At 42.7% G+C, this 11,457-nt stretch overlaps 1 protein-coding gene across 2 annotated transcripts in view; it reads right to left on the bottom strand.

Moving 5' to 3' along the window:
* Positions 1-4,397: 4,397 nt before the first annotated feature.
* caln1 (calneuron 1) overlaps positions 4,398-11,457 on the bottom strand; it is an 86,518-nt gene continuing 79,458 nt past the window's right edge. For both annotated transcript variants that reach the window (XM_017724527.2, XM_017724526.2), the window contains exons 5-6: positions 10,087-10,243; positions 4,398-5,418 (exon numbers count right to left, since the gene is read on the bottom strand). In XM_017724527.2, the coding sequence (XP_017580016.1) occupies positions 5,291-5,418; positions 10,087-10,243 (285 nt within the window). In that variant the 3' untranslated portion in view covers positions 4,398-5,290. The remainder of the gene's footprint in view (positions 5,419-10,086; positions 10,244-11,457) is intronic.

Below are 11,457 nucleotides of genomic sequence, written 5' to 3'. Positions count from 1 at the left end.
CTGCTGGGATTTTCACACACAACCATCTCTAGGGTTCACAGAGAACGGTCCGAAAAAGAGGAAATGTCCAGTGAGCGGTCAGTTGTGTGGATGAAAATGCCTTGTTGATGTGAGAGGTCAGAGGAGAATGGGCAGACTGGTTCCAGATGATAGAAAGGCAGCAGGAACTCAAATAACCAACCAGAATCTCTGAGGAACGTTTCCAACACCTTGTTGAAAGTCTGACAAGAAGAATTAAGACAGTTCTGAAGGCAAAAGGGGGTCCAGCCTTTTACTAGCACCTAATAAATGTACCTAATAAAGTGGCCGGTGAGTGTATATACAATTATACAACTTTATCAATTATAGATTTTACATTTGATCTTTTAAAATATGTTTACTCCATCACAGGCACATCTGATTTACCGTAACACAGAGTTGATAAGCCAGGTATTTAATGATGACTACAATTAATACCGGCCTGCCAGATGTTTTGATAAATGATCTTAAAACCATTTCTGCTCTGGAGAAGCCAAATTACAATTTACTAATGAATTTTAATACGTTCCAGCTCGTGTTTGGCTGTTTTGACTTTGACAATCAAGTGTGCGCAATGCGAGTTTGGTCACTGATGATTAAGAGCGTGAAGGCAGCGCAGTGTTCCTGTGATCCTGACGGTTAGGAGGAGGAGGAGGTTCACCCCAAGCGTCGGGCAGGAGCAGCTGAGCTTCCCCCTCGCCACAAGCCTTCCTTCAGACATGCTAAGGATGAGCTAACGTACAAGGCCATGGGCTGTGCATGCTAATGATGCTGCTCACAAGTCTACAGTGCAGCAGGGTCAGAAGGAGCCTCAGACGCCTGCAAGGGTCTTTAATAATATGATGCCCAAATTATTATCACTGTCTTAGCTCCGAACTGCATACACTGCATTTATGACACAGCTTCCATAAGTGAACTTTTTTGGGGAATTGGATTTAATGGATATTAGCAAAATGATATTTTACGTCCACAGCACAGCCTTGGGCTGATAATTGATATTGCTGAATTTTGCACTCATTTAAATAGGCGATAATATTATGCAAATGATCTGTTTGGTTCTTTCATGTGCCAAATGAATAGTTGTACCTATACTTAGCCTTTATCTGGCACTTTCCTTTGTACAATCATTATAATCTATGGTTAGCTCCAAAATGTATACATTAAAAAAAAATTGCACTTCGAGAACATCACAGCACGAACCAGTTAACTGGACATATACACACTTTGAACGCCACTTGTAATGATGATAAGGCACATTTTCAGTCTGGCAATGAATCCTGAGGTACATGCAACAAAAGCCCTCCAATATATGAGATCCATGCTTTTGTAGAGAGTAAAATTATTGATCTTAGATGCTAAAATTCAGAATATAGAAGGTAAAGCACTGTAACGCTCACATGTGGTACTTTGTAAGTGAATTTCCTTTATCGTGATATTTCTGCGGACAATAATTGTTTGCCTACAAAAGAAAAACAGTCTACTGTCACAAAAAACCAAGAGAAACTAATACTGGCCTTTTCTGGTTTACACAGACTGCATATGCTATTAAAATCAACTTCCAGACGGTGAATAAAGAGCGCCCACATTCAAGCAATTACTATAAAAAACCTTTTTATTGCATAAATGCATTATTCTATACAGGTTTTAATATTTACAGTATCATTTAGGGCATCATATAAGAATTTCTGTCCTCTATATTCTATGTGGCTAGATACTCTGCATGCAAAGTTTTGTCGGTCTGTGTGTATGTGAGATTATTTTTGTAAATATAGCAATTCTATACATTTCCTTACACAGGACACAAGTCATTGAACCACCATGCTACTCCACAAACATATTCCCATAGGATCACAATCTCTTTTCAGTATTATTATTATTATTAGTAGTAGTAGTATTACTTTTACTATAAATATGGTTATTATAATTATTTTCAGAATCATTGGCTCAGTTTTCCATCTTCTCTCAATAATTAAACAATGTCGCTTATCGACATTCACAAAAACAAAAATGAATGTCTGCAAAAATGTTGAAATGTAAAGATAAACCAAGCAATTCTCTCTGATCAGCTAATGAAAACATTCTCTATCCTGACTAACATGTATCTACATTTTCCCCACAGTACTCAAATAATATACGCAAACTCATATGATACAGTGTCTTAACTCCCCCCTGGTCTTCATGTACTCAGATGCTACGAAACTAATGTTATAATCTGGTTCAGACAAAGACAGTATGAGGACAAACACCGTGTTAATTATTAACAATCAATTCATACATAGACCACCAGGTGGAGCCGTTGTATTGGTGTGGATCCTTCCTCTTTCTCTCTCGCTCTTCTAGTACATAAGCATTTCAGTGCAAAAGGGCTAAACTGTGTCTCTTCATGAACATAACAGTAGTTCTCGCTGTTAAAGGAGTAGAAAATGCACGGGTGCGTTCTTCGGTACATCTGTGCAGACTAATATGGCTTTAGTCAGAGGCTGCTGGAGGAGCTGAGAGCTGGCACACGGGTATTGGGTTCAGCCGCCTCCTCTGAGCCCGCCGACACTGTCTGTGCAGAGTGTACCGACCCATAGACCATCATGCATATACATAAATTGCCTAACACGTCTATTTACACACTTCTACAAGATCACATGCATTCTGGGATCAGTCCTTACGAAAACAAACATGAAGGTGGAGAACACTGGTTTCCTACATGAGAGACGAAAAGAGACTGACATTCTCATGAAATAACAGACGTCCTGAGCTGCATCAGGCACAGAGCGGGACTGGCTGTCGAACGGGATGCTCTGCTGTCCACTGGAGTCGTGTGAATCCAGCTGGTGAAGAAGCTTGTGATTTGGGTGACATTTCTATGGCCTCATTCAGAACATGCTGTAAAATCCTGCAGCTCTGCAGTGGCTTTAGGGAATCTGGGCAGAATACTAGACGGACTGTGGTCACATATGCATGGCTGTGAAAAGATTCAAAGACACAATTATAGCCGTGTTTGCCCGAGCAATGCAGGTTTAAGACAAGTCTGAGAAGCAGCATGACACTAGAAAGTGAACGTGCGATGTCAAGATGATGCTTTTGGAGTGAAACATCACTGTAATGGTTACTAAGGGTGTGTAGCGATGGAAAGAGACGAAGAGAAGATGTAGGCTCAGGGGGAGCGTGCCACCGCATGAGGGATGACACTGAGACGCTTTGATCAGGAGGCATTGAGGGACAAAATGGGGACAAAGAGCTAAAATGTGCAGGCGTCTTCCAAGAAGGCCGACGTAGAGCCAACCCGGCCGTGAGATTTCATGCCAGATTCACCTGTAAGCATTATTCGGATGGGATTAGTCTGAAATGAGGAAGTGGAGTAAAGCAAATCTCAGTCGTTTTGGTCCCACCTGAACATTTTTATAGACTGCATGCTTTGTACAGAATCCAGTGCCGTCTACCTACTATAACCTGAACCATACATAAACTCCGGGTTATATTAATCCCATGCAAATCAACCTGGCAGTATAACACTAATATATTCTGTGGAGAAAGAGTTTCTTAAGCATGGAGGCACTCAAAGAAACATTTACTTGCGCACTCACGTCGATGTATATTGCCCTATTTCTTGTGCACAGCTCAGAACGATAAAACTACAGAAAGAAGTTTAATTTTATGCGGTGGGGTTGACTGTCGGCTGTGAATTCTCAATCTATCACAGATGTCCTGTGGTAAACTGGTATTAATCCACCTCTCCATAGGAAACTAAACCTGTCTGAATAGTGGTTGGCCGAACATTCTGCATCATAAATGTAACGGGTTTTAAAAAGGGTGAAAAAACCAACAAGCTCTGCTAAGTTAAGACCTCTAGCCTGGTTCCTGTTCCAACTACTGAGTATTCTTAATGGCTTGGTTCAAGCGTTAAAAGCTAGGCTGGAGCAAAAATGTAAACTGTCAGGTTGGTCCTGAGGACTGGGTTGAGAAACCCTGCTTGAGTACAATGCTTCCCAACCCTGCTCCGCTGACCTTGCCCTGCATATTTAAAAGCTTTCCTTGCTCTAAGGCCATGTTTAGACTGCAGGGAAATCGAATTTGACAACGACTGTTTGCACCGTTATTTGCAATTGATCAGATCGGATTTGTGCGTCCAGCCAACACCAACCTATCCGCACGGGTTGCTGTGGTAACGATGTATGCATCAGTAATTACACAGCGGCTACGCAGGTGATGTTGATTTCAAACACAGATGCAGGAGAGAGGGAGGCGCTTCCATCACTCTGGCTTCGACATCGCTGTTGTTTGTTGTGTTGCGAGTGACACAAAAAGACCCTTTGAAATCGCATTTCAAACCACATATGATTTCAATCTGATGTGCCAAAATTGGATTTCATGTTTTTTTTCTTTTCATTATGCTGTCCAGACTGTCAAAAATTGGGATACAATCCGGCTATGCCAGAAAATCGGATTTGGGCTGTCAGTCTGAACAAGGCCTAATACACCCACTTCTTGCTTGTTCAGTGTTAAAACAGGGAAAACATGGAAATGTACAAGGCATGGGACCACCAGGACCACAGCTGGCACACATTTCTTCAGCATACCGATCTTTCCAAAGAAAACTGAAAGAGTTGTTTTTGAAAAAGTGTCTGCAAAACGCTGTAAATGAAGAACAGAAGCTGACAGCTATGGATTTTGTAAAAGACGAGTGAGTTCACTCCTGCCCTGGCATCACACCTCTTCCCGAAACGTCCAAAAAGCATTTAGAGACAACAGCCAGGCTATGGGGCAGAGGCTGCAGCTCCTCTCTGCTAAGCATGTAATGAGCGTCCAATTAGGGTGGCTCTTCCATTCGGCGGCAGGCCTGCGCCTGAGAGCAGCTCATCAGCGGATCCCTGCTGAAAATCGGAGCCATGGAGACGACAGGGTGGAGAGGCGCTTGCAGACTCCTGTATGTTATTGCATCGTGGGAACAGAGGTGGCACAAGGGGGGGGGGGGTAGTAAAGCAAAGTCAGCCCTTTAAAGTCCCTGCCAGTGAGGTGGAGGGGGCTCAGCGAAACACAGCCCCCTGCTGGCTGTCACGCAAGACAACAACAGGAATAAAATAAATAAATCAATAAATAAAGACTGCGGGGGAAGAAAAAACCCTCCTCTGTTCTTTCGCCGAGGTGTTTGGTTTCCTTTGATCAAATATGTTCTCAGGTTTGAGTTTTTTTTTTTTTTTTTGTAGGCAAAAAGTAAATGACGTCACAGACGGACATGCACATGCAGGCTCCGCCCCCGCCCCCTCTCACAGTGGTTCCGCTACTCCATGCCGTTGCGCAGCATCTGATTGGCTGCGATGAGCATGACGCTGATGATGAAGGCCATGGCGAAAGCGCAGATCAGGCTCTTGCGCACACACGTCTGCCGGTTCTTCTTTTTGGGATGGACTGGAAATTGACACGGCACAAAAACACAGACAAGAGGAGACACAAAGGTCAGTTGTGAGTCAGTGCAATGTCAAGTAGAAAGCAGCCAAGACGGCAAACTACAGAAAATCCAATAGAGACACAAGCGTATGTGCTACCTACACTCTACCCTGGTCCTCAAACTCACATCATTCATGTTAGTGGTAATATGAGGTACCACATTAGGTAACTACTTAAGGCACCAGTTTGGTATATAATCATCCATCCATCCATCCATTTTCTAAGCCGCTTCTCAGGGTCCTCAGGGTCGCGAGGGGGTGCTGGGGCCTATCCCAGCGGTCATCGGGCGGAAGGCAGGATACACCTGGACAGGTCGCCAGTCCATCGCAGGGCAGGGTATATAATCAAATTTACACAATTTAATTTAATTTTATAGATGATTAGCCAAGATATGATCAAAAGTGCCAATACATTTCTGGCACCAGGTTGCTAATTGCTGCTGTTTTTATCTCTGTGATGAACGTTTGTCTAATTTTACAGATAGCAGTAAGTCACAGAATGTCAGAAACCCCATAACACGTCTATTTAAAATGACTTAAAGGTGCTTTAATCACGATTCAAAGTTCTCAACCTCTAGCAGTTAAACAGGTGAACTACAACAACATTGGAATGATTTTTATTTATTTATTTTTTTTGGTTTGCCTCCAATTCCAACCTATTAACACAAATCATGCTCCCAGAAGGTGCCAGTTAGAGTTCATTTAAAGTCCGCTAGCATGACTAAGGACCATCCTGACTTCACTCTCTAGTACTAAGGTTGGCTGTTTATTCCAGGTGCTGCTTTCAGTATTTAAATTATAGATGATAAGTGTATGTCATTGGTTGGCTAGTGTAGTGGTTAACACCTCTGCCTTCTACGCTGTAGACTGGGGTTCAAGCCCCCTACACTATACCAATAAGGATCCTTGGGCAAGACTCCTAACACCACCTTGGCCTCCCTGTGTAAAATGATCAAATTGTAAGTCGCTCTGGATAAAAGCGTCAGCCAAATGCTGTAAATGTAATGCCATTATGCCATTATGGGGATCAAAATACTTGCTATGGCTTACATCCCAATAGAGCACAGTGAACACCCTGGCTGTAGGCTAGTTTATCTGGAGGTGGTGCTTTCAGGAACCCAGGAAAAGGTATAGGCATAAGGAGAGGTTTATAATACTGCCCTAAGTATTGACTCTGAGTACATTGCTCTGAGCGATACAGAATTACTTGATTTGTTATTTAAATTTAACAGTTCAGTGCTTTATACATATTGCATTTACATTCCTGCCCACAGAAGCTAATTATGAGTGACCTTCACATTTAATAATTCTCTTCATTTTGGAAAAGCACCAGCGTTGATTCCTGTTTTAGCATCAGATTCCTGTCATTACTTTTTTCGGTGGCACTGTGTGGTGCCGAGGAGTGTCTTATAAAATCACTGACAGGGGGTGGACCAAGATAGGAGTGTCTAATAAGAGTGGACAGTGAGTGGACACAGTGTTTGGATCAGTGGACAGTGTCTGATCCACTTGAACCAGCACAACACACACTAACATACCACCACCACATCAGCGTCAACGCAGTGCTGAGAATAATTCACCACTCAAATAATACCTGCCCTGAGGTGGGTCTGTGGGGGGTGTAGAAACAAGAAGATGGTTTTAACCGTGTGTTCTATAGATTTTCATCTCTTGTAGCTTTAAGTGTGTGATGATTAGTGGGGTTGTCATTATGTGTGATTACAGAGGCACAAATCAGACATCACACATATCTTGGCTGATTGACCACATCTGAGGTCAGACTATTCCTCTTAACTCTGCTCTGTCCAAATAGAGGCTAAAGGGCGCTTCTCCACAGGAGAAAAGCCAGGATAGGGACAAAAATGGAAGTCCACATGGGGCACCTGTGGCTTCACTGGCAGTGCCACACAAGTGTCTGGGGCCAACCAGGGATCCAGGCTGAGAACAGAGTGGTGGTTATTAGACAGATTGCATGGCAGCCTCACTCTGTGATCATCCCTTTCCACTCCAGTCCTCCTTGGGCACAGAGCAGCAAGTCAGCAAGTCTCTCTGCCTGCAGCCAATCCATGGCCTGGTTACGGTGGAGGCATGATAATCAGTGAACACAGGCGCCCTGTTTTTGCCTATATGTATCTATGAGTATGAGAACAGCTGACAAGAACTTGTTCCTGGCCCCATTCCCCCACAGCAGGCTGCCTTTCTATGTTTAATTTTCCATAATTTAATCTACACTTATAGCTCATGAATGCTGGGTTAAGAATGATTAAGCATCATATTTTCACTCAATCAGCAATATTCCTTACAATACTACATTTACATTTACAGCATTTGGCTGACGCTCTTATCCAGAGCCACTTAAAACTTGATTGTTTTACACAGGGAGGCCAAGGTGGTGTTAGGAGTCTTGCCCAAGGACTCTTATTGGTATAGTGTAGGGTGGTTACCCAGGCGGGGCACTGAACCCCAGTCTACAGCATAGAAGGCAAAGGTGTGACCCACTACACTACACTAGAACATGTATACACACATGCATACACACCAGTACTAGAACATGTTCTTTTACAGTGTAATGATCACATTTTGTGTTGAAAAAGATGAGCAGTTACTGTCACAGTAAATAGATAAAACATTCTTGTTCTTGGCCATATGTGTTTCCAGGGCTTCTGCCTAGTCCAGGTGATATCATGAATGATTGATGCTGGCACAGGGCTTCCAGCAGAAGGTGTGCATGAGTGAGCTATTAGGGCAGCGGGCATCTGCTGCTGCTCACAAGCTGCAGAGTTATTGTGCAGGAAGAGTATGGAAGGATGTCTCTGATCACTTTAGCAGGTCTGGCTGACACTCTGTGCTGTGTGTTCCGCACTGAAAGCCTTAAGAGCTTCCCGAAAAATCTCATTTACACTCTTTAGTACAAAATCTACTACATACATTTAGATGTGCTCCATGCGTTTCTCTCTAATTTCTTCCCTAGAGATCTAGGGGAAAATGTCCACTAGACTCCACTAGATGAGAGTCCATCTCTCAAACCTATAACTGCACTGAGCCCATTTCCACCAGCTTGCCCTATTGGACCAATTACTGTCCTAATAAGACTTTTCTTAAGACATTTTTCAGGTATAAATATGAATATGTATTCCCACAGGGCCACACATTTATTTTTATGCTGCTCTTGTTATTATTATTATTATTATTATTATTATATTTACTTGTTCTTGTTCTTGAAGTCATGTCATGAAGCAAAAGCTGTCTATACATGTGTGCTTTAAATGTGAACTCATCTGTAGTAATTTTAACGATTATTTGTAAGAGAAATTGCTCAGAGAAATCGTTTGTCCCTGCAAACATCAATAAAGGCAAGAGATTTTCACCTAGATGTTTTACTTGCCCTGAACAATCAGACAAACATTAATGCTGAGCCCTGCCTGTTCCCTCACTTTGTGAGCATCGGTGCAATAAATAGTTTTCCCAGGACAAGCATCTGCACTGGCTATTGGTGCATGTGTGCCTTTTACAGGCCCTCTGGGTCTGGGTTGTTTAAAGAGCAATGCAAAAAAAAAATGCGATGTGGCTAACGAGCTACTGGAACAGCAAGACAGGGTGTCTATCTTTTATTTCTCTGACTGTCAAAAGGCTCAGCAGCAAGCCTTTAAGTTCAAGCTGGAAGATTGGCAGGAACTGTATATAGTGAACAAACAGTCGAGCCTTTTGAAGAGCACAAAGACACCCAGCACGTACTATTCAAATCAAGAGCATCAGACTGACGTATTTAAAAACAGACTGACCCTCAGCCAGTTCATTCAGCCAGTGCAGATGTTGACAAGCCTCCTGCCAGAAACGTCATTCAGAACAGGGAAACGCTTACACCCTCAACATGCCAGGAACTGACCGTGTTTATTCCCTCTTCACATGTTCATGGGTGAAGGCAGGATTATTCTTAGAGCTGAGTTTCAGGCTGGAATTGTTCTGAGCCAGATGTGGCCTTGTGTCCAAACCGTGAGTCCTATTTCTTCTACATTATTAGTAGAAGGCATGCCGAAACTTTGTCCGGTAATAAACTCGCACGCCACTGATGGCCTGTAAGGCATAGAACACATTTATAAAAACGGGTGGACCCTTCATTTAACTGCTTCAGCAAGTCTTTATGTACTGTAGTAAATTCTTCTGTGACTCTGGACTAGAGGGACCTTCAGCTTGACACGGGTGGCCCTGGGAGAGAAGGAGTGACTTTCCCCTCATAAATATGGAAAGGAGCTGCTCAGGCCAGGTTCTTTAATTTCCTCCTCCTGTTTTAATAACTCTGAAAAGTTGGAGAATATTCTGGCTCAAGCTGCAGATCTCAGAGCACATGGGCCATGAATGTGCCATGAAAGGCCTACATAAGGAATGGATTCTCTATTGTCATTATTAGGAATGGTCAGCCACGAGGTGAAAGTAGCACGGCACACCAGTGAGGTGGTAATATTATATAAGAGATCTTTGTTTCCAACGGCCTAATTCGGACTACGAGAGCATGTTATGCTTTTTTGACATTAACTGCCCATTTAAAAGCATCTATAAGCAAAGCTGGATATCATGTCCCCACTTACTTAATGGGTATTCAATTTGTATGAACATTCAAGGACACACTCACCTCCTTCAAACTCTGTCTGGCAGTTGCCTGAATTCTCATTCAGGCTCTCCTCCTCGTTAATGATGATGTTTTCGATGTCCTTCATCGTGAGGTGGTCCCGGAAGGCGTGGAACAGAATGTGCTTGAGCTCCTCCAATGTTATCCGCTGCATGTCGAACTGCAAAACAGGAGGTGAACAACATCAGGGACCGTATTCAATAAAACCTTGACATCTCAGGGTTTCAGGGAGGCAAGGCAAAAAAAAAAAACATTGAACTGTCACTGTCAACACAGCAGCCTGAGTCAATATCTGGAGATTTTTTTTTTTTGAATGCATTCACGAGGCTTACGCATTCAAACTGAAAGGACTCCTTCAAGGCTTCCTAATCAAGGAAGGTTGAATATATGAATAGAACATGCTAGCTGGACTCAAGGATCTTCAACCACATTCAGTTCTTCCTCTTTTCTCCTTTTCTGCCCATTCAGTAAATAAAATTACAGCTCCTGTGCAGAGCTGTAAACTGCTCAAGTTTCACAGGGTTTCCTAAAAACAACCAAGTGGTGAAAACTGCAAACACCCATGGAGTTAAACTGAAGTCTGCCCTGGTCTCAGGCTGCACGATCTGTGGCATTTGCAAATGACAGTGAGAAATTATAGCCATCTGTGCATTTCCTGCTAAACCTATGTTCTATATCTTGCACAGACTTTTTCTCTGTCACCTGTATGAAACTTTGCTTATGTACCATATTTATTTAATCACAGAGGCATCATCCATCGTGCGAACGGATTTTTCAGGGAGAGGTAATTACAATGCTGGCGGATCAGCGCAACGCCTTATTTACAAAGCTGTCAGGTTAAAGGATAAACAGTCATTTCGGAAACGGAGAGACAACAGTGCCGTTGGTGACAAGTTAACACACCACATCATCGAGCCTTTTACGGATAGGAAATTAAGCACTACAACAGAGCGCGCCAAATTAAACTTTACTTTTCATTTAAATTTCCCAGCAACAGAGACAATCTGGGGCAAACAGAGGAAATAATTCCGTGCGGTAACATAAGGAAGGTTCAGTGTCTAGTTTTGGAGTGCTGAAGAAAAATGGATGCAGGGCCAAGCTGCTGTTTTATGAGGCTCATAAGGACACACAACAGGATATTATAATAGTTGGCAAACTAATAAATCTGACAAGCTATAAACTATTATAGCCACAGTATGCACAGTGCCGCTGTAAGTTATCATTTTACTGCACTTTTTGCAAGGCAGTAGAAATGAGACAAAAGAAGTTATATCACTTAAACCTCAACCACGACTTTATTTACAGTGCAACGTGTGTTAGTGTGACTTTGAGCAATGTTATAAGTACAATACCAGTCAAGCGCTGGGATACATC

This window comes from Pygocentrus nattereri, chromosome 17 (assembly GCF_015220715.1).
Source record: "Pygocentrus nattereri isolate fPygNat1 chromosome 17, fPygNat1.pri, whole genome shotgun sequence".
Taxonomy (NCBI): Eukaryota; Metazoa; Chordata; class Actinopteri; order Characiformes; family Serrasalmidae; genus Pygocentrus; species Pygocentrus nattereri.
This window is presented reverse-complemented; position numbering and strand designations above follow the sequence as displayed.